Below are 24,285 nucleotides of genomic sequence, written 5' to 3'. Positions count from 1 at the left end.
ATTCAATTCCCAGCTCTTATTGATCTAAAAAATTGGTGTTCCACTTGTCCCACCACTTTCACTTTCCTCTACTTTCCCCTATATAATTGTCTATTAAAAGTAATAAAAGTAAAGAGTTATCAAACTTCTTATTAAAGTCAGAGTCAACTCTTTTATTTAATTAGCGGAGGCAAACCCATTATATGTCTTTCATATCTTTGCTCTGCTTTTACGTGTCAATCGCTTTGCTGTATTTTTTGCCAGACCCTTTTGTTACATGCAGTGAATCTAGAACAAATTTCATAGCGTCCGCCTGACGCCTTGACTACTTGGATAGTTCTGCGATCCAAACGTCTAGTACCAAAATGCCGATAGTGTTGTTTATCACCGTATGTTCATATGAATTAGTTTCGCTATCTTTAAGCATAGAATTGTTCCCAAGAAAATGTTTCGCATTTTTGTTAACACCTTACATACTGACATAGATGTTGTACATACCTTGTGTGGAAAACCACTCATAAGTACTGAATTACGTGCTAATTCACACATATCACATGAACTGAGTTTCCATACTTGTGCAGCAATACTATATTCTTCCATTAAAGGTTCCTACAAGAAATGTAACACAAGTATAAATAAATATTATCACAATTGCCAAAGAAACGTGTTTAAAAAAATGTATAAATCAATCTTATACCGACCTTGGTAAAGTGGAATTGAAGAGGATCATCTGTAGAAAGACTTATACATAAACCTCTTGCTAAGTATTCTGGAAGTGGATTACGATGATAGTTTAAAAAGAGAGAATTATTACTGAGAGGCGACATTGCAATTCCAATTTGCGCCAAATAATACAAGTACTGTAGTACAGGTACTTTTCGAAGTAAAAGACCATGAGAAATGTTCTCTGCCATCATATAACCACACACAAGATGTTGAATAGGGCCAGCTTCACCACAATGAGGTCTGAGAACAAAGGTGTTGAACCCTTGATCTCTGTAAAAAATCACATTACATATAATTTACATAGGAATTATCTAAATATACAAATAATATTAAATATTTAAAAAAAACTCACGCTCTAAAATGATTCAGAACAGTCATGTTAGCATAAGTGTAGTATTGATAATATCCATAAGGAGGATTTTCAATATCGTCCCATTCTGCTGGTGGATAAACATCTTTGTCAAACAGAGGATTTTCAGGTTTACTTTCATCATCGACTGAATCAAATCCTATTACCTATAATAATTGTTAAAGTAACCCATTTGAATTCCATAAATTTTCGAATATCGTATTATGCCTGAAATTACTTACATATTGAAGGAATTTGTGTAACTCTGGATGAGAATTGGGATCATTTGTCACTTCAAAGAGTGGTAAAAAGATATTATTTAAAATTTCTTGAAAGTTTGTCATTAATTTGTTCAATTTGAAAATGTCGCTGTACATAAATAATAATTTAAGATTAACACATGTTCGTTGTAAATGTAATAATATATCGGGTGTCCCACTTTCTTTATTTACATCATAACATCCTTTACAAATTCAAGGAAAAGAATTACGTACCTACTGCGATTGAAAATTTGTATTATACTTTTCAATGCAGGAGTGGAAATATACGAATAGTGCAAAAATGGTCTGCAAAATTTAAAACTGGAGATTTAAGTTTCAGAGGTAGAGCTCCAAGATACAAATTTATTGTCAAGCAATATCACGGAAAAGTTTAAAGATTTACAATTAATTATTTCAGAACACATCCATAAGCACGGTTTGAGATATTTTAATTTTAATGTTGTTGCAAAATCATGATTCTCTTGTTAATCTTATAATGATTTTATTTATAGGAAAGGTTTTACATGACAATCATTTACACGTATCGCGATACTTTTTCAATCGCGCCCTTTTCTCATTCAATGAAACTAAAAAAATAATTTTAATATAATTCCCTTTCTTTTTGTTTTTTTTTATTATTATCTTTAATTCTTCCTATTCCTGTATCATTTCAAAAAAGATTTCCAAAGTGAATTGTCAGTTTTAAATAAATGTGTCGCTACTGGAACACACCATTTCCATACGCGTGATTGAAATCAATAAGCAAATCGAAGAAAAATTGGAAGCATTATTAGAAAATTGTTTATGTTTCTCCCAAATAATTGTACGATAATTGGGATTATTGTACGATAAGTTGTAAAACTATCGTTGTACTTTGTCATATTGACTCTCTTCGTATGATAAATCTTTACATCTGTAACCCCTTTTATTCGTTTGTACATACACACACATGTTCTACGTTTATAAAGTATCTCTACCAGGGTTCTGTTGCTTGCTAGAAGCGTGGTTTAACTGTTCACGAAAACCATCTGCCCAGGTTCACTGGAATGCAACCGTACAGGCATCGAATTGATGCCTGCTCCATATTGGCCAAAAAGCCAAGTTTGAAAAACAGAACCGTTATCATCTTTTAGTATGACAATTATAAATCAGAAAAGAAATGATTAATATCTGTGTATTAAATAATGAAACAGAAATCTCGGAAGATCAGGTATTCTACGTCATTATACTCGTTTTAAGAACCGTCGTGGGATATTAATAATCGTGTTTTTGATGCTTTTACCTACAATTAAAATAGTTTCGTCTCGCGCGCTCGTGCACACACATACACACGAAAATGAATAGTAGCAAACATTTCGTGGAAATTTAAAATATCGAAAATAGTAGAAAAGAATTACCCGATAAAGTTAGACAGGACACCCTTTATAGTGTACACTGAAAGAACTTACTATAGTCGAGGAATTTGAATAAGCCAGCGCACGTTATCAGAATACACGTCGCTCTGAATGGCCCATTTTGCTAATTTGTCCCATTCTTCTGGACTTTTTCCATAAATTGAAAGACGCAATTCCGCATTTTGGTATTTCGACTCCTCAAGATCGCTAGCAACTTCTTTGATAATGCTTGCGAAGAATTTACCGTTAAGATAATTGTCCGTTTTCAAAAACACCTCGCGGAGTCGACTCTCGCCAATTGGATTATACTTGGCATTGAATTTGTCGAATCTGTGGAACGTATTTCTATCCTAAAAATAAAATTACACATAAAGTCTAAATTTTTAAACTTATTTCTTAACAAAATGGTATCGTCGAAAGCTTACTGCGTGTACGTCTAACATATCGACACTAAGATCATAAGTTGTCAGATTCATGGATTGAAACACCTCTCGAAGAGTCATTGTTTCTCCATTTTTCGAGCACGTGACAATTTCATTCGCATGATTCTTCAAAGTTTTCTTAATAAATCTAAGAAGGTGTTTCTGATTCATACAAGACGCTGCATGAATATGCGTATCAACCTAAAATAAAAATGAAGTTTCAGTTTTCCAGAAGTGCGATTCTTTCAAAATTCATTTCAGATGCTTACTAATGAAGTAAATTTCTAACACACTTTTCCACTGCATATCACTCGTAACTTTTCTATACTGACCTTTCTGATGTTATAGAAATCTCTATGTGGGACCGCTTTTTGACTCGCCAATTCTCTAAGTTCGTTAAGCAATACGTGCAATTGGAACTTCGATGAAAGATAACTCAGTCTTCTGTAGCAAAATGATTTTAAAGGACCATCGGCAATCATTGCACAAAGAAGGTTCATGTCTCGGACAAAAATCGCCAAATCAGGATACGAATGTGGAATAGGTTTTCCATTAGCAAAATCTTCTTCGCTAGCGTACACATTGAAGACCCCATTAACAGGTGCTATTTTGTAATTTTTCGTCGGGGGAAATTCACATTCCCATGGATCTCCTCGAGATGCAGGTGCATGCACGGGGTGATCTGATAATCATATTTAAGGAGTATAATATTATTATCGTTTCGAAAAAGTCAATAGATCCTGGATAACAGTATTAGAATTTTTTTCAGGAAATTGTTAATGTGAACGATTCAATTAAATATTTAAGGTAGCACGATGTTGGAAATTCCAAGTTAAGGACAATGACGAGATGAGATTTGAGAAGTGATATCGGACCGAATATCCATAATTGTAATTTATATAATTATAATCTACCACAGTACCCTTTTAAAACACCAAATCAACAATACGCCATTAATGTCTATTATATTTAATATGTACGGAATGACGTGCAGATGTCCTCGAATAAATAGGTTTTTTACTTTATTTTTTGAAAGTAAGAGCTAACCAAATTGTAATTATGTTGGTTATAAAAGCATAATAGGTAAAAGAAAACTATACAACGAATAAACGTTGTTTATTATATGATACACATTTACTTGCAAGATTGCTAAAACAGTTGTTTGAAAATTTTCAGCCTTTTAGTTTCTTGGTCTATATAAGCTAGAGTGCTTTTAGAGAAATGTTTACATACAAGGAATGAATATCGTGGCGAATGACTAATATTAGCTACGGAAACGTTGTTGAAACGTTAACATGGATTGCTATAAATCAATTGAAATACTAAAAATCGTGTCATTATTATTTTAGAACTGAGAAGAGCTATAAAGAATGTCCCTGAATGATGTCCACGTTATGACAATCATAAATTGTATTTTCACGATAATAATACTATTGATTATTAGTTTACGCGTTACAAAATACTGGCCAATAATTTAATATAACATCCTTTTAAATAAATTCTGGTTGCTAAATCTGAATTCTACCCAGGAGCATGTTTAGCAATTTTTTAGTATAGATATACGATGATAAGACTAACTCAACAAGTTAAATATGATCTTTGAATTCTGAAACGATTTTTCAATCTCCTTTCTTTTCATAATCTTACAATATGTGTTTAGATAACATAAGATATAAAATAACATATAAGATAACACTCGATAGCTATGTTATAATAACAAACGATTGTCTCGTAGTTTGATTTCAACCTCAACTCTACTATTTCAGTTTACGTTCAAACTACTCCTTTAAGAAACTTATTAAATTTTTTAAGCTATAAAAACAATTGAAAGCCGAATTTTTCAAGTTTTGATAGAAGAATTATATAAAATACCGTATGACTAATACGCGATTAATCGAGTGCATGATTCGTTACTGTGTCGCTATTATTCCTGCAAAAGACATAACTATAAAATATTGGTAATAAAATGTTATTTGAACCAACTTAAGGTAGTAATAGTCTGAGTTAATTGATTAATTTTTCTTCTAAAAGAAAATAACTGGAAACTTTTAAATATGCTGCTGGTTTAATAATCTTATAAATAAGTACACAAAAAATCATACACAATGTTTATTTGTTGTATTGCATTCTTTTACTTATCGTGTCTTTATTCAAATATTAGTTAAAATTTGTTTAACTCTTGCTTCTGATAGATAAAATGAAAAAAATGTCTGAACGGATACTTTTGCATGCCAATATACAACAAATCCAATGAATACGAAGGGTAGCATGCTATGATTAGAAAAATAGATCATTAGAAGATATATACCCGCAATGGCTTTACGATCATCGTGTTGAACCTCGTCATCACTGTTTACTGGTCTTTTATCGACACTGCGTAGAAATCGTGACGTTATAGAGGGAAAACTTTGCTTAGAATTGTTCATGTATTTCTCACGTATTGCCAAAGCTTGAACCAGCATCTGGGATGCCTGTTGAAGATCTTCCAACGGTACCTAAAATATATATAGCATTACAAATATCTTCAAAGCATAAATAATTGACCTACTTTGATCAATCTTTCAGTTACTAAATCTTAAAAACCTTAACTATTTCATTTATGATGAACTCATACAACTTGGAATGAATTATCCTCAGGATTAACAAATTATTACTATGTTTTCCTGATAAGAACTAATTATTTTGGTACGACATTCCCCAATAGTGATGTATAATATAAAGCTCGAGTCTCCAGAACTTCAAAGCTCAACCTTAAGGGCTAAGTTCTTAAGGTTAACACTATACGAAGCTTGAGAAAGCTACAAAACTCAAGTTTAAAGTTCAGCTCTCAAAGCTTTTGACGAGCCGGAAAAAGAAATTAACAACAATGCTACATGTTACTTATGCTTATGTTATTAAGCCATGGATTCAAACTATTCCTTCTTATTTTGTGATTAAATTACCAACTTTCTGAAATAATTGTTCACTTGGAACATTTGTGACTAGTACGGATAAAATATCAAAATCATTCAATTTAAATTTGGAAACGATATTTTTTAATAGTTCCATCAAGTAAATGGTTCCTTCTATAGATATAGATTTCATTGGAATAATTTATTTTCGATTTTTTATACCTGAATGTTGGAAAATATAGAAGCGATAGGATTGTTTAATACATTGAGTTCTTTTGCCGAATCTTCTTCGGAATAATAATTTATGCGAATATAGTGATTCAATTTCCTTGAAACATCCATCTTCTTTCTTTTAATAAAATAATCGTTATTTAAGTGAAAATCCAAAACGATTAATTTAATTTAATTTTCATAGCTATAGCAAATTTTTTACGAAGAATATTATTTTTTTTAACGTAGGTATACGTTGTAGTAATATATAAACAATTAGTTGTACGTAGCACATATCAGGACATCTCGATTTTGATAAAATAAGAGTTATTTCATTGAATACGTCAAGATATTTCACAACAGTCTCGATATTATTCCAAGCGTCAATTGAATAATATTTACTAATTCTGACCTTCCATTAGAAAGGTAATTATGACTTCTTTCATATAGATAGCTCGTTCTAACATTAGACATGTTGAGTTCCAACGAACTAGCATTTCTTTAAACAAGAACTTAATGCTTTACACTCATTGTCAGTAAAACACAAAATTCTTCAAATATCGTTGTTTCGCGGAAAATGTAAAATGTACAAGCTTTGATGTCTCATCTATTTCATGTTCAATTGTCTTAAAACAAGTTTGTACAATTACGTTTAAAACGTGATCGATATTTTTATAATTTTCATTAAATTGTGTCTTGGAAATATATATGCAAAAGCATATCACCAAGCTCCTGAAATTAATGAAGTTATAAGTTACAGGTATTCAGTTCGTAATTCGGTGTCACAACACTGATCGGAAGTTACAGCAAAAATGTAATCGATAGCGTAGTCAAATCTAGCTTATGTCAAACATGTTGCAAGTGGAGAACGATGAAATAATTGATGAGTACGACTGGTACAGCTGATGTGAAAATCACAAGGATGCCTGCTTTATTAGATCAGAGAATCTGTATGGTGCCAAATACACTACATATATTGGAGGGGGGCAGTAAAACCTACAAAAACATTTTGGATATTAATTCATATGTTGTAGAAATTCCTGTCGAAAAAAATGAGTGCGTAGGTAGGTAATGTGGAAGAACGAATGGGCACCGGATTGCGAAACGTGAAGAAAACAAATAAGGGCATCAGCTACATTTAGACGCGATCCGTCTCTTGGCTATACAGTCATAGAAGTTATAAAACCAATATGCGAGGATTTATGATCAAAAGATTTATTACAAAGGTGTTTAGTAGCCCAGACTCAGAACAGCAATGAATCGCTCAATTCATTGAGTTGTACACGTTTGCTCCAAAGCACATTCATTGTAAACTCTCAACAATTGAAATAGCAATATTTTTGGCCGTTAACATCTTTAACGAAGGCTCTTGAAATATTTTAAAAGTTATATTTGAAAGGAACATAAGCCAAATACAATTGCATGTAATTAGGTTTGAGATTTTGTATATATGTTTTTCTGATTTTAAATTTTACATATTGGCTACTATGTAATGCATATATGTATGTGTAATATATATTTTTGATTAGATTTTGGTTAGGTTAATTTTTATTTCGTCGAAGAGCGAGGGCCGCTTGCTGCACTCAATCATCGTGGCATGTTTATTACACACTGCATATATGTATATATACAGACTGCACGCACGCATACTCAGGCATATACTGTACACATATAACATTTTTATTAACACCCTTTATAAATAGCGGTCTGCTCGTATAAGCAGAATTCAATATAATGTTTCCAACACTTTTTACAAACGGATACATGTATAGGGAAAAGTTGTTGCAAACGACGTCCCTGATAATATATTTCTAGGTCATTGAAATTGGAGCTGTGAACCGTGTTCCCGATAATTACTATATTATCAAATTCAGAATACTGATATAAAATTAGTCCGAGCTTGATTCTTCTGATATTGAACACGACTAACAAAGTACAATGTTTACCGAATATTTTCTGCATATATCATATTTGCATTTGTAACACGTTTGTTTAGATTTCGATAAATTATTATAATTTGTTCGTTCGTTTTTTACTTTTATTACACATTGGTAACATTTTATTTTTTTTTGTTGCCCTTGTATCTTTTGCTATTTTTACTCTTAATACTTTTCTAAGCATGTTGAAATTTCTAAAGTGTGTACATTTCTTTGTAATCATGTAATTTTTTTTTAATTTGATTTTTAATTAATTCGTTGCTTAGTTCTTGCAGAAATATTGTTCTTCTATTGTTTTTTTGAATTATTCCAAATAAAGCTGCTATATCTGTAAGTGTACATAACACAGAGTCTTTCCTCAACCGCCACATTTGCAAGAATATTTTCTGACTATCTGGTTAACAACATTGCCCCCCCCCTGGTTTCACGACAAAATAAATTTAACTTGTTTTCTTCTAGCGTTATTGATTTATCCTGGTGTTTAGTCGGTAAAAATAAAAAAGTTCGTCGCCTCTTGTTGTTGCATGTTCCAAAACGTTTCGAACATGCAACGACTTATAGAAACATTTTGTTCGCACTGAAGCAACATAATTCGAGAAACATTTTGAGTTTCGTTTCGATGACGCGGCTACATTGCTACTGGCAATAAATCGTCCGCACTTGAATCATTTTGTTCCAAGCTGCAAGCTAAAAAGGACTGAAAACGAATGAAGAAGACTTGCTGCTTGCAGCTGCAACATTTATTGTGTTTAGTGGTGATAGAAAGTGAAAAAAGAATATGTTACAGAGATGCTTGTTGTGCATCCACAGGACGCAATGACTGAAATCTTGATCGGAGGAGAAATGTTCAATTATTTAGATGCGCATATATATTATATAAAGAAATAAGACGGATACAAACAGACTCTTCAGAGATTACGAAGTACCTCCTTTATCGGACTTATTAAAAAATGATAAATTATTCAAATTTAACGCAGGAGAAAGGGAAGCATTTTTAATGTTAAAGTTGATTTCATCAAAGGGACCAGTATTCCATATTTATGATCCTGGGACAATGACGAAAGTACATACAGATATGTGTCAGGAAAGAATTGGAGCAATCTTGTTACAGAAATACCGTAACGAAAAATATTTTCACTCGGTACATTAGATGAATAATATAACGATGAATATCGAAAAACAATTATGAATTAGACATTTTAGCAGTGATCAAGATAATTAAAAAGTATCCACTTATTGAGAATTGAATTCAAATTAGTAACAGATTGTCAGGCTTTTCAGAAGACTCTCAGAAAGAACGATTTGTCGTCAAAGGTGGTCAGTTGAGCATTGTCACTAGAAGAGTTTGATTATGAGGTCGATCAGTCCTGCTGAAAAATTGAAGCATACAGACACTCTTAGTAAATTTCTAGTAATAATTATAGAGAGCATACTAATGCATTTTGTACAGAAAAAAAAAACAAGAAAAGGAGAGGTTACGTATCATAATGCAATCGTTACAGATAGAGCTGTACGAAGATTACATTATAGAGAATAATGTCTTAATGAGATGCAAACAACATGTAAACAGACATGAAACGTGTAAAAAAAAAATAGGATTTTTATCGTTAGACGAATAAAAGTGAAATTCTACATTTCAAATTTGTTCCAATGGATAAAAAAACGTGACAAGCTGTTGTGTGTTTTGTATTCTATCAGAGCGCAAGAAAGGAAAGAAAGAAGGCCAGTTGCATCCGTCACCAAAGGGGGTAGGTATCCCGTTTTCTATACATATGGATCGTGTCAATTCGCTAACAGTCACTAGCAAGTTGTATAAACATATCCGAGTGGTAATGGGATACTTTCTCAAAATTTACACGATTATATCCTACAAAGTCTATAGGTGTAAAAGAGGCGATTAATGAACTAGTAATTCAACAACAGACGTTCGATAATTCTCCACGAATTATCACAGACAGAGGGATTGCCTTTACGTCAGCTGATTTTAAAGAATGAATAATAAACGAATAATAAAGCGTATTTTAACGAAGACGTATTATAACGAGGAATGATACATATGAAATCATTCGTCTCGGCAAGAGAGAAAAGGCTACGAGGTTCGAGAAAAATACAAAAATGGCTGAGTGTCAGGCGTCTGAGTAGACGGTCCTGAAGATAGACCTCTTTAAGATCCATGGCTGCACTTGGCGCAGGCGCATGGAGCAGCAGCGACATGGCGAATGCATGACGATAGAGAAGAATACATTGCTATAACAAAGAACGTGTACAATAAACGTCAAATATAATATTATTGAAAATATACCGTAATTATTCCTAAACTGCATTACTTTTATTGAAGGATCCCTAGATACATCCACACGATATACTTGGTCGAACAGTTTCATTATCTAAGAGATCGATTAGTGGACTGTCGCCATTTGGACTCAAAGGCAGTGCCGACGCCTAAACACCGTAGCGATAATCCCGTGTTTGCACAGCAGTGACAACTGTGCGTGTACATGTGTGAATTGAAAATGAGAGTCCAAAAATTGAAATACTACTCTGCAGTATCGTTATCGCCGACCAACAGACAACACAACAGCAATGTGGATCTCTTTGTCGATAGATTACTATATACAAACACGGGATTAACGCTGGGGTGTTTAACCAGCGATACTGTTTTTAGTTCACTGGCGAGAGAATCACCCAGTAAATGGTTGTACAACGATATTAGGATCATAATTGCAATTGATTCTGCAATTCAATTGATTGAACTTTATCCGGTTCTCTGTAACAGTTATTCCGAATAATTGTACCGAAAATCGGTACGAATATTATATTTGATTGTTTTAAATCCCTGTTTCTTACGTACTAATGAAATACCTTTTCCTCTGTAATGTAATTGTATACTCTTAGAATTCGACGAATTGAACTTTAAATATACAAGGTGTATTTCTGCAATGATGGTACAACCGGACAGGGGGAAATTTTCCATGAAAAAATAAATCGAAAGTGTAAAATAAAATTTTCACTGTAAGTATCGAGTTGAAGGGCTTCTGTTTCTACCCGTGTTTGTATTTACATACGTGGACGATACCATTCTCTGTTTCCTGTCATTGCTACTACTTGCTTATTGTGGATCTGTACTAATTATTTTTTATTTTCTACTTGATTACAATGCTTTCGTATATAAAGATAAAACTATTACTCTTTAAAATTAATTTTGTTAATGAAAAATGTCGATCATGTTTTCAAAGTAAATTAGTATGTAGTCTTTTCAGTACATTGCATATACATATTTCTTTATTCACGTATTATCGAGTAGCTTAGACTAAAAAGAGACTAGTAGTACAGATCGATAATAAGTATATAGTGCCAATAGCTTTGTCCATGTTTATAAATATAAATATGAGCAGGAAGAAGGATCTGTCGACTCGATACTTACAGTTAGTACAAAGTACATATGTATGTATACCTAACAGATTTTCAAAGTAGTTTCTCTCGAAAACGAAGCCTCACGTGCAAAACTTTATTCTGTACTTTCGACTTATTTTTTTCACCAGGAATCATTCTCTATTCGGTTGTACCATAATTGCAAATACACCTGTAGAAGTTGAACACTTCTAGCAACTTTCCAGTTTAAAATATAAGTTCTTAAAATCCGTTAAATTACTTTTACAACTATAATTCCATATTCGATAACACTGAATTGTAATAGTGGTTCTTACAGGAATTAACGAAACATCCTTGTACATTGCATCTATTGAAAACGATTTTTAAAATTATTTTTCTTAATAATTAGGATTCGAGAAAAAAAATGTTATATCACATTGCTAACTTATTTTGCATTATGCGAGAAATAATCCTGTAACGTGTATAAATAATTAATACTATTAATACCTTTGAAGGATTATAAGAGATCTGAATGTTTTTTTACCTTTTGTTTTTGTTACTAATGTGGACAATTACAATCGAAACCTCATTCATAAAATGCTTCTTGTAACAGATTTAGTGAAATACTTTGGACGTATTAGATTATAATGCGTAATATTCCATTATACAATAAATTATATAAATGTATCACATATGTATGTACTTTAATTATATACTTACGCAGTATTTAGTACATTCTTTACTATTTTTATAAAAATACGTTTATACACTAATTGTCCAATAATGTTATGTACAGTTTACGTAAAAGTCAAAATAGGTTGAAAAAGCTAATTCTTTATGGATTAAAGAGTTACTGACAGACGTATGGAAGCGGGGGATGGCAACGAAAGGGGAAATAGAACTTGACAAAGGTTTCTTACGTAAGGCAGCACTCTTGAGGTTTCGTCTCATAGAAATTACAAAAAGATACAATCTACTATGTAACACAGATTTTACGTTCGAGTTTAATCAGTTGGTTATATTCAATACTATGAATAATAATGCACAATAAGCGCAACGTGTATACAAAATGCGATGAAATTGGTGGCAATAACCGTAAAAGAAGGGATTTCACATTGGAGAACAAGATAAAAATATACGAGCTTCCGTTTTCAAGAAAAACCATTTTGGAAATCATTGACTGTTACTCTTGCGCATAACGAGAGAATTGTGCCTCAGAAATTCTGCGCAAGTCTAACGTATCTTAACGCAATGTTTGTTGCATTTATAGAAATAACTTACAAAAAATATCGCAAATTATCATATGTATGTAAATTTTTACGAAACTTTACACAAATGTTCTTGGATCTAACCTAAAAACTATGCTATATCTTTTGCTTCTATTTTTCGACTTTAGGAGAGAAAAAACTACCCCTTGTATCAGAGCCATCCACTTCATTTATACCAATACATATAACACTTAAATTACAAAAGACATTGAAAAAATATTCGAAAAACAAAACAAAAATATTGGAAAATTATATTCATTAATTGACTATCAATCAGGTCTATCACCAGAAGTAACACAATATTTGTTTGAAACATTTTTTTAATATCAATTCGTAATTTAAGAGTTATGTAGAAATAAATAAAGAGGTTGTTGCCCCCGACGAAAAGTAACGGCAATAAAATATGGTATAGTTTTAAAATCGAATTAAAGATCATTTGTGTAAAATTTCATCAAAATCGGTGTTTGGCAGTTCACGACGTCCCCTTGTTAATTAACTTTCGTATCTTAAGAACTTAGTCTTTCAACTAATAAATTATTGAAAGTGTTCTCGTACCAATCATAAAAAGTTATTTATAGAATGAAAAATCGTAGTTTCTCGTCAATACATTTATCATAATATGAAGCAAACGCATGTATACTATCAAAAAGATATTGTTCATTTTTCTTCTCAAAATGATGTAATACAATTAATTTCACTTCAACGTTATTTTGTAATTTGTCGTCTCAATGATTGAATTTCCATTTTAAAAATAGATAATAATTGTTCGGAGTTAAATATAGGCTGCAAATTCAACTCGATAAATTCACATGTTTCTCATTGTTATCTTTGGAACACAAATTCCATGAATTGTGCATAGTCATGGAGAAGTCGCAAACCTTTATCGAATGTTTCTCGTCTCTTTTCTTCGATGATTGACCGCAGTTGTCCCAGTAAATTAATGGAAAATTTACTTTTTAACGATAGTATTGCTTTCCTGAAAATCAATCAAGAGTATGTCATGACAATCCTAAATAATTCTGGTCGTTACTTTTTTCATGGATTAACTGACTTTGCTTTTCTTGTCAGAACCTTGATATGTCGACGCCATTCCATAGATTCTAGTTTCGAAAGAGAAGCATGAAAAAAGACCAAGCTTCTTTCCCACAGTCACAATTCTAAATTTCTGGTTTGCTAGTCTTTGCAGAGCTTCGATAAATCCTGAGCGCAGCCGACTCGACGCCTCTTTTTAACAGTAGAAAGGGATTCTCGCGTAGCATTTACATTACCCCGCGATTCTTCAAACACAATGAATGCCATGAATAGAAAATTCAAGCTTCTTGTATTTCAAAAGTAAGGGAATATAACGTAATATTGATTGAGACTTGTGCCTATGCGTTATAGGCAAGGCTGAGTACAAGCGGACTTTACTACGTATTACACTCACAGCGCTTAATAAACTATATATTCTTTACCAACTAGACTATAATAATTCATAAGATAAATATTTGATTGTACCAATTTCTATTGAACGATTGTAAGTCCGAAACGTTCACGAACATTACGATTATATATTATGTCCAGTAATACATTAAGTTTTTAACGTACCCCAGAAGTATCTTCACCAGATATGGAAACTCTTTGGAAATGCGGTACGAAATCATTTTCTTCGAGATTGAAGAGATGATCAACGTCATCTGGTACACCGGGTCCAAGCGAAGGCTCATAATGACTACGACGTTCCTCTAGATCCTTTGCAGCTCTGGAAGAATACCCGAGACATGATTTTTTTGTACACAGTAACAAAGAGATTTGAATAAAAGATACGCCACACATTAATAAAATAACAACTGCAAAGAAACATATACGACATCTGCTCATATAAATATATCGTGATATTAACGTGTAACATGATCTCGTTAGATACATACGATATGCTTGATTTGTGATACGTATATTGTTACCGAGTCATCTTATAAGTAATGTAACTTTTTTGGTAAACATTCAAGGTGCGAATGGACAACTTTGGTTTATGATTAATCAAGCGTTTAGTTTATTTAATTATCTACAATCCTTTCTTATCTTCCAGCCAGTCTTTCTATCTCTGTTCTGTAGAATTCTTTTTTCATATTGCTTCAAAACTATTCCTTCGTGACACTTTCAACATCATACGTTCTTCTTATTTCTTTTTCCATAGAAATAATGCTCAAAACGTTGAAAATTTGATCGATTCTACATTCGGTGAATATGGTCGACAATTAATGGAAATTTCCTCCTCGATGTTTGGTGCTCGTTGGTGTTTTGTTTTTTACTTTTTTATTTTTTATACTAATTTCAAACAATTTACTTACGAAACAACAGTTCATAACGAACAATTTCTTTCGCATTTCAACAAACAAATAACATTACATCGATAAAACACATTTATCCTTTGTCGACGATTAATTACTAACAGTTTGCGATATATTCAAATTACATTTTCAATTATTTCAGATATTTAAAAAATGATTGATTTATTTAATTTTTTAACTAATTTGTTAACCGTTCTGATCCAATTTCGTTCAACCATAATTTGCAATGTACCTTCGTTCGAGTAGTTTCTTAACTAAAATTTGATATTCTTCGCAACAATGGATTACTTTTCCTTTTGAATTCGAACACGATGTAATCGTTATGTTCTTTCGACATTCTCATTTAAAATCCTTGAAATAAGCAAAATATTCCCTCTACGGTCGTACAATTTTAATACGGTATTTAAGGAAAGTCTCAGCTATATTAGTATTTATATTTAAATGTGTGGATGTACATTGCGACCAGTTTTATTGTTTCATTACTCGAAAGAAACGCATTACTTATGAGATAACCTAGATAACCCCTTGACAAATATTTCTCTACTAAAAAAAATGAATTCTAGAAAAAGATTATTCGTTACCACTATAAATAATATGGTATTAATTGATATTCGAATCGATATACGAAGTATTATCAATTTTAACGAGTATACACTGGGAGGTTATAAAAATATTCAAAATGAATAGAAAAAATTGATTATATTAATATATATATAGGTCTGCAATCGCCTCGTATCAGAGATACAGTGATATGAAGTTTTGCCATTTATAACCGTCGGTCTGTTGATTTGCAGTAATTCCAAGAGACAATGTCCTTTTTAGTTCCGTTGAAGGTTACATTTCACGTATTCATAGCTCTTCGTTAATCCAAAAATTTCGTTACCCCTATAACAATTAATCTTGTTTCGATCCTCGACCGAACCATTGTTCATCTAACGTTAAACGTTTCGAATTTGTTTATATATTTATATGAGCTTTTCTTTCACATTTTCAGGTGTCTTTATCCGTAAGCTTCTGAAATTTATCCGCTAAGTTTGGAACCAGCTTCTACACAAAAATTGAACAATACGTATTTTAATTTTTAATAACTCTTTGAATACTCAAATAACATATGTAAAAGATATATGTTGAATCGTTTCTACGAAGAAAGAACTTGGAAAAACTCCCCCACCGCTCATTCTGATAAAAGGAATTGTTCCCTCACTCTGGTCGGGAGATCAGGAGTGATGGAATAAAAAATATTGCAAGTAGCAATCGACACACCTGATCAAACAACATTTATTCATTTCATGGATACAAAATGGATTCTAGTCTTAGAAAGTTAAATACTAATTAACTGCAAACTTTTCATGGAATTAGGAGAGACGAAAATCGTACAAAATTCTGCATCTCCTGCTTATTATACATTTTACTACAAATTCTATAATGTATGTATGTTTGTCTTCATGGCAGTACATATAACTTAATATTGTATATACATTTTTAATGATAAAATCTAATGCTCGTGTGTAATGCTCAACATAAACATGAATATAAAAACAACACTACAGAAGTGCTTATAAAAAAAATGAGAAAGCATTTAACATTAACTATTGATACGTTGAAACGATTATAATTGTAGATCAATGTATTGTATCCCACGGGATCATTTTTTAATTATTGCGAGACATATAAATTTAACTTTGATAAAGTATTAGTATACTTACAACAAGTCTAATTAAAATTTGAAGGTATATAAAGATCGTTGCTGGCAAGCGTACGCCTTCAAAATGTCTCGATTTTATCCACGAAGTATTAGAAACTACAAACTAAAAATTCGTTTTCAAAGTGATATTATTACCAAGCAATACCAATAATTCAATATGTACTGACTAATGCAATCAAAATATTTGGCGATTACGGACGACGGTTTCCCTCCAGGGAGTACGAGCAATCGTTATTAACGCATTTTATTTTACCTCAGAAGTATCCTATTATCCCTCAGCCATCGTTTCGATTCGTTCGCACCAGCGAACATGTTAGACAATTCTTCTTGCTCTTTATTCCCCTTGTATATACGGTAATAGCGTCAAAAAGACGAAACTTTTCGTAAGGATATCTTCCTTTTTACGTTTATTATTTTATTCTTTGTGTCTTTATTTAGCTCAAACTTCAAACAAAATTGATCACAAACATTTAACAATATGATAACAGAACGACATTCCCGTTTTACATTATTTTTAATTATCGATTTGTATTACACTCCTCATTGTTTTCAATGTGATTTCCTTTCTTTCTTGTTCGGTATTGTAATTACGTCGATAACTCAGTTTACAGTCAATTTACCATCATTACACTCGTCAAACATTTCTACGGTTCCCGGAAACAAAATTGTATGCTATCTTCACTTTTCATATTTAATGTTATTAGATAAATATTAACGAGTATTCGGCTAATGCACCCACAGTTATCATAAGTCAAAACTTCTTGTTAACTTTAGTCACATATCAGTATATTTACAATTCTTAGGTTATGATATCAATCACTATGTACATGTGCAATATGTTGCACCTACACGCGATAATTTTGTATGAAAATTATGCATACACGGTTTAACTATTGAATGACCGAGTTGACATTGTTACCGTACACCAATAACAATTGTTAAAAAGATAAACTCATTTGGGATAAAACGTTGTATACGATCATGCCACAAATCAATGAGTCTTAAATCAAACAGAGGTCCATAACATTTGTTCATACGTTGTTATAATTCCAATAAACCTAAAAGATTCAACAATCGACGAACGAAACGAAATCTCCGCAGTCGTATAAATTTTCTGACCGCATCCGATTCGTTACTGAGTACTCACAAGGTCTGAAATATACATTTATGTAATTAAATAAACACCAGCGAATTTTTATACGAAATAAAATTTCTATAATAACGATCAAATATTACATTTACATTTGTACATAACAATGAAGATTCAGAAAATTCATTCGACGAGTCATCCTTTTAACCATTAAAAACCGCTGAGAAATAGAATCTAAGATTTAATCATCGAAAGATATCGGTTTTGTTGATGTTCAGTTTGGTTTAAATCTCGTCGATACATTTTTCACCGCCTCAGTTTTCAGAGATGTCACAGCACAATCAACACAATTTTCAAGTATGAAATTGCTATGAATCGATACATTGATTCACATAGCCTGCCATCGGACTAACGCTTCTTGCGAGGTCACAAAAGGTATCGAGAAACGATTAATGATTATACAGTTGTCCACGAGGGCAATTTTTTGTGGTCTCGGACCGGAAATGATCTACGTTGCACGCATTGCGTCACACGAAAAACATCGCACTCCCTCGACGGTCGCACGTCGACTGAGCAGGACGACCGTGAGGACCACCGATGTGCAAGCAACCCCTTCCTTCTCTATGCCGCGTACGTACGTATATTCTCGGAGTGTGTGTAGGCAGACGTATGTATAGCACAATTCCGCTGGCGTAACCTTCCATTACGTTTCCAGATTATCCACCCTGGGCATTTCATCATTAACTATTTGTAATTTATTACAAATGTCAGTTACAGAACAAAATTGTGGAAAAAGAGGCGACGTCTATTATAAATATAATAAATATAATGAATATAATAAATATAATGAATACAGATAGAATAAGCAAATTGGTAAATTTTTAAATATTGTTTAAAGTATTATTCGTTTCTCCGTTTTTATTTTGGAAATAGAACGTGCGTGAAAAAATTTATTGCGTATTTATTTATTACTGACTTGAATACATTATTCAAAATGCTCCGATCCTCGGTCCTATTTTAAAAATCTTATAACACAAAGGGGACAATTATTAATTTTGGAATTAATGTTATTAATTATTCCACGTTTTCCTTGATTTTTACCAGAGAGGTATGCGTTAATAATTCGTTACAATACGGTGAAATGATACTTTTTGCAAGCGATACTTCTTATTACGTAAGATTAAGGTTTCCTTGAGTTATGTCACTTATTCTGTAGGGTTTCGCCTTTTTTCGGATACTGCAAACTGGATTTCAAAGTATCACTTGGACCTTTAAAACAAGGTAACTCACACCATGTTCAATTTATAATAAAGGCTTCTGAAACACATAATAAAACGTAACAACTGAATATGTGTTTGTAAACATCCTGGCGATATAAAAACGTGTTATTAAACGAAATTAAAACTGGTACAAGGAAACCGTTTTCCAGCTCAATTTGCTTTTTTCTACATGAAGGTGACAAGAAAATTTCAAGGTTAACAACTTTTTCGGATCTGTATGTTTTTCAACGTGCATAAGCGTAGTATATCCCACGTTTGGACGAATTCAATGACTCTAGTCACTCAAAGTGGATCGAGGTCACGGCTAAATAAAAAGCAACATGTTTTTCAAATTATATTTAATTTTAAAACTCAGATATTATTTGCTCTATTTCATCATTTGAGTAAATGTTTGATACTACTTTCCTGCTTGTAAATATTTCGCGACTCAATAACAAAGAGTGCTTGCTCAGCTGTTTTAATATCGCTTCTATACTAGCTTCGACATATCCTAATTTTCGTGTCAAGACATATACTAATTATCACTCGTTCTTTTACATGTATCCAAAGAAAATAATTAAGAGCAATTAAATTAGGTTTTATTCACTTCTCAAGAATAACTTTTTCCGTGATATTTCATTTCGGCTGTAGAAAGTATTTTACGGTAAACACCAAAACATTTTACCATACTAATAATTTCATTACATTTGATGCAAACAATAATTTAAATAATATGAAGAATTTAGTCAGGCAAAAAACAATTGCGAAATTTTTACAAGTTCGAAATTAACACTTCTAACATCTCGTCTACTGATAATTAAGAATCAATAGATAATAACAAGGTATAAGACATAAATGGGATTAGAAAAATACAATTGTTATGTTATGTTTAACTGCAACTTTGATTTATCATTACAGTAGTAATAATCGTCATTTAATTCCAAATGTGGATGTATATTAAAATATATACAGTTCTATCTGAAAAACAGTTGGCGATGTTAACATCTCCTTGACAATAATGTGTAAACGAAATAAGTTAAGTCGATACGTAGACCCTTTAAAATACTTCAAGTTCGCTTAATAATATCTTTCTACATCAACATGTTCAAAAATATTCAATGGTCACGCTTTATATTCCTTACTTCGTACATATAAATATATATATTCGAGACACGGCGTGATAGTTTTATTAACCAAAATATTCGGTTAATTTCTAAAGGAATATATTTGTAACAGGGTAGGTAACGATTTTTATCTCGAACCGAGACTCAGCCATGCATGAACTGTTCAACGAGGAAACTGAATAGAATAGACCGTGATTGAGCGAGATAGAGTATCGACGAGCGAGTCTCGCATTATGTGCATTCGGTAGACAAAATTTCACAGCATATTCTACACGTCTGGGACCGTTAACCACTAATCTGAAATAAACATTTTTATGTACAGATAGTCCTTAATTTACAACAGAGTTTCGTGTTGCAACTTTTGCTTTTTCTTTTTCTTTTCCGTTATCGAATATTTAGCAAACTTCAAATGTGCTCGCAAAATTAAACAATATTTATCACATTCATATAGAAGCTCATGTGCTAAGTACATTGACCAAGTAAGTTAATGTCCGTATTGCATGAAATCTTTACTCTCAATAGTCTGTTATATGTTCGTGTGTTAGTTGAAGTTTTCCGAAATTCTGACCAGTTCTGGGTGTTCTAATATACAAATCGTTGGAGATTAACTCGATCAGTGACACAATTGACAAATCAATCTCCGAATTCTTCTTTGCGGGAGTAATCAGACCGCGATGCGGAGGAACGCCGCAACTTCGGCCCAGAGTTGAACTTTTAGCGAGGTGATTGCCGAGTATTGCGTATTGAAAACGAGGTCGGACGCTAGAAGTGCCAAACATCAACATCAATATTTTCGGCGGCTTATTTTCAAAAATCACACATACCTGGTAACCGTATCATACACTCAGGTGTAAATAGTCTCAACAGTAATTATTGTAGATTTTATTGGTGCCGAACTATTCAATGCATCACGAAATTCTTTGTCTCTTGAAATGGTAGAGACCATTGTTTGGGATAATTGTAAATCACACTTTGGTTTGTTTTTTGAGTTTATTGTTTACCTCTTTCTTTTATTGCTTTTACTTTCAATGGTGAAAGCTTGAAATAGTCACTTTCAGAACCGTTTGAACCTTTGTTGGAGAGATTGAATGATTCTTCTCTCCATTTTACCTCTTGGGTTAGCGAATCATCCAAATTTTCTTTTATAAAACATACAACATAAAACATTCATAAATATTATTCCCCGTCGATAAACGTCTCGAAAATTGAAATCTTTTTGTTAACTGTACTTTCTGCTGTTATTTCTAACAGAACTCTATTTCTCACCTTCAAACCGAGTAAAACTATGAATTACATTTTCCTATTAATCAATCGAATGCATTTTTTACACGAATTATTTTACGTACTATATTTTCTGTTCTCTTTTTCCATCTTTTCTTTGCTATTCTCCAAACTTTTTCTTCTATTTCTCTCCCTTTCTTTCTTTCACTTCTTCCACCTTTTTCTGTCCTCTGATCTGATTCCGATTTTCTCAATTTTCTTCTTCATTGTATCCACCTCTCCCAACTTTCCCTCCATCTCCCATCATTTTTCCAACTAGTTCATCTCCACTTTCCTTTCAATCTACCTTTCTTTTTTCCATCTCCTCATTTCCCTCATTTCGTTTCATATTTCCGTCCCGTACTAGTTTTCCTCTTTTAACCCTTCTCTCATTTCCTCTGTAAATTGTTTTAAGAAATCCTCTACAGCCTCCATCTCTTTCTCGCCCTGCACAGTGGTCTGTGAAGCACTCTTTTGAGGCAAAAAGTCAATTTTGTCAACTTTTATATCCGAACAAATTTTCTTTCCCTATCAAATGAAGACTCTTTAAAACCTTGAAGTTCGAAATATTAGATCCTTCTAGATAACTCTATGATTATAGATAGCATTTTAAAAACGAAATCGTTAAATTGGGATTACAATTGAATATTTTAATTATTTATTATTCAATAACAAAATCCATGTTTGTACTATATTTTCATACACGTGAGCACATATATTTCAGTTATTTAATTCTGATAGGAGCGTATTTCGAACAATATACAAAATATATACAGTTAAATACAATGTACACTATAAGAAGAGTTTTAAGAAAATCTTTCAAAATACTAGCCTTCAAATTTATCTTATACAAAAGCCCAGACAATCGATACGCAGAAATGTAAATTTTAGCTTCTACTTTTAACTCTATGTGAATTTTAACAAACAGACGCTCGGAATACGTATGCACTCTGACCCTACGCGTTTTGAATTTACGCGTGTATCGCTAGATGCACAATCGCTTTAATAACGGCCGAGGAGTCACGCTTTTATTTCACGATCTTTATTTGCTGTTAGTATAAACATTCCCAAACACTAGCCATGAAGAGTTCTTCTGATAGTGTTTCTGGCTCATCGAATCAGTCTTCCTCAGAACATGCAAAGCGAAACATACGTGACAATCATGCTATAGACATCCATAGCGTTCCATAGTATTTAGTATTTAGTTACGTATTATTAGTTTATATAATTATAATTTATGCAATTATTATTTATCTATACAGTTACATAGTTTATATCAAAGTACAGTTATATAGACTATTATAATTACTTGATACACTATGTTTAATTACGGCGAAAATATTTTATTTCTTCGCGGAAGCAAATAATATCACAATGGTTGAACGATTTTCATTTTTTATTTGTTTATTTCTCTTAGACGGAAATATAAAAATCTTCTTTAAAGAACGAAGATCTCTTCAAATCATGGTAGAATGAAAGAGATTTAGATAAGAAAATAAAAGCTGTTTTCAACTTTATTCTCGATGTGATAAAGAAAATTGATGTTTCCGGAGAATATGTGAAAGCAGTTGAAGAGAAGAGAAATTCTCATCGTGCCGCAGAAAAATTTACATCAAAATATGAAAAATGGTTGGAGGGACATTTCGTCGTCGAGAAATATCCAAATGAGGATCCCAGCTTCAAGTTCAACATCCGTGGAACATCCTCTCCTATTACACGAAGATAAATCAACACGATTACACGAAAGAAGAGAAGCAGCAGCATTTACGGATGAAATGAAAGAGTAAATGCGTTTAATAATGCATGTCACTAGAATGCCCGCAATAAAGAGAGATAAAGTAAAAACACGGATTTAACTATTTTAAAGGAAACAACAAAAAGTCCCAATTGAACGACAAAAACCAGAAGATTAATTTTCCCTTGATGAAACCTTAGAGTCCTTTTATGATAACAATTTCAATAAGTGACAATACATAAATAGTACATCAGAGAAGAAAAAAAGAAATAATGCTATTCTCAATACAACAAAAAAATTGCAGACAACAAAATTGTGAAAATTGAATTTAAATTAATGTTGCCACTCATAGATGGAAAAGTAATATATATTTGTTTCGATGTTATTTCACAAATTGAACAAGATTGCAATGATTTTATTCCTGTTAATATATATATAAGATTCTCAAGCTAAAGAATTTAAATCAAAACAAAAACAGAATGTATGTACTGGATTTAGTTTTCTTTATATATGGATACGTTTCTTTGAATGCGTAATTCATATATCCTATAGATTAGAAATTCACAAATGATAAATAACACTGCAGGAAAATAAAAAAAAATTTATTCGTCGGAAGAATTAAATATAAATGTTGTTTTAGCAGTACATACAAACAACAAGTAAGACTGGTCGTTGTGCCTTGCAACGGTTGGAATAATGTTCAGAAATAATAGGTGTGGATATAAATTTGCTTCAAAATTTTAAAACATTAGAAATCAATAAACAAATGTTTCTAATTTTGGCCACAAAGACCGCTTCTCGAACCACTGTGCCCTGTAGTGAAAATCTCCCTATCGTTCCATTTTTTATATAGGCATGTCTCCCTCCTGTCCTTTCCTAATCTTTTAAAAATACTCCTTCAACATTTCCCGATACTTTCGGTACTACAACTTTTGTAAACAAAACTTGCTTCAAATGTCTATATAAATGTTTCA

The 24,285-nt window shown here is 32.2% G+C and overlaps 1 protein-coding gene across 12 annotated transcripts in view; it reads right to left on the bottom strand.

The window, feature by feature from the left end:
- Positions 1–24,285, bottom strand: part of Ampdeam (AMP deaminase) — a 75,291-nt gene that overhangs the window by 4,993 nt on the left and 46,013 nt on the right. For 8 of the 12 annotated variants that reach the window (XM_076308874.1, XM_076308875.1, XM_076308881.1 and 5 more), the window contains 9 exons: positions 14,396–14,549; positions 5,439–5,625; positions 3,463–3,812; positions 3,134–3,331; positions 2,763–3,058; positions 1,297–1,423; positions 1,058–1,221; positions 681–975; positions 478–588 (listed from right to left, as the gene is read on the bottom strand). In XM_076308874.1, coding sequence (XP_076164989.1) covers positions 478–588; positions 681–975; positions 1,058–1,221; positions 1,297–1,423; positions 2,763–3,058; positions 3,134–3,331; positions 3,463–3,812; positions 5,439–5,625; positions 14,396–14,549 — 1,882 coding nt within the window. Of the gene's footprint in view, positions 1–477; positions 589–680; positions 976–1,057; positions 1,222–1,296; positions 1,424–2,762; positions 3,059–3,133; positions 3,332–3,462; positions 3,813–5,438; positions 5,626–14,395; positions 14,550–16,844; positions 17,996–18,079; positions 18,614–24,285 lie in introns of those variants that run through there. The other 4 variants (XM_076308885.1, XM_076308883.1, XM_076308882.1 and 1 more) reach the window with 4 other exon arrangements.

This window comes from Ptiloglossa arizonensis, chromosome 4 (genome assembly GCF_051014685.1).
Source record: "Ptiloglossa arizonensis isolate GNS036 chromosome 4, iyPtiAriz1_principal, whole genome shotgun sequence".
Classification (NCBI taxonomy): Eukaryota; Metazoa; Arthropoda; class Insecta; order Hymenoptera; family Colletidae; genus Ptiloglossa; species Ptiloglossa arizonensis.
This window is presented reverse-complemented; position numbering and strand designations above follow the sequence as displayed.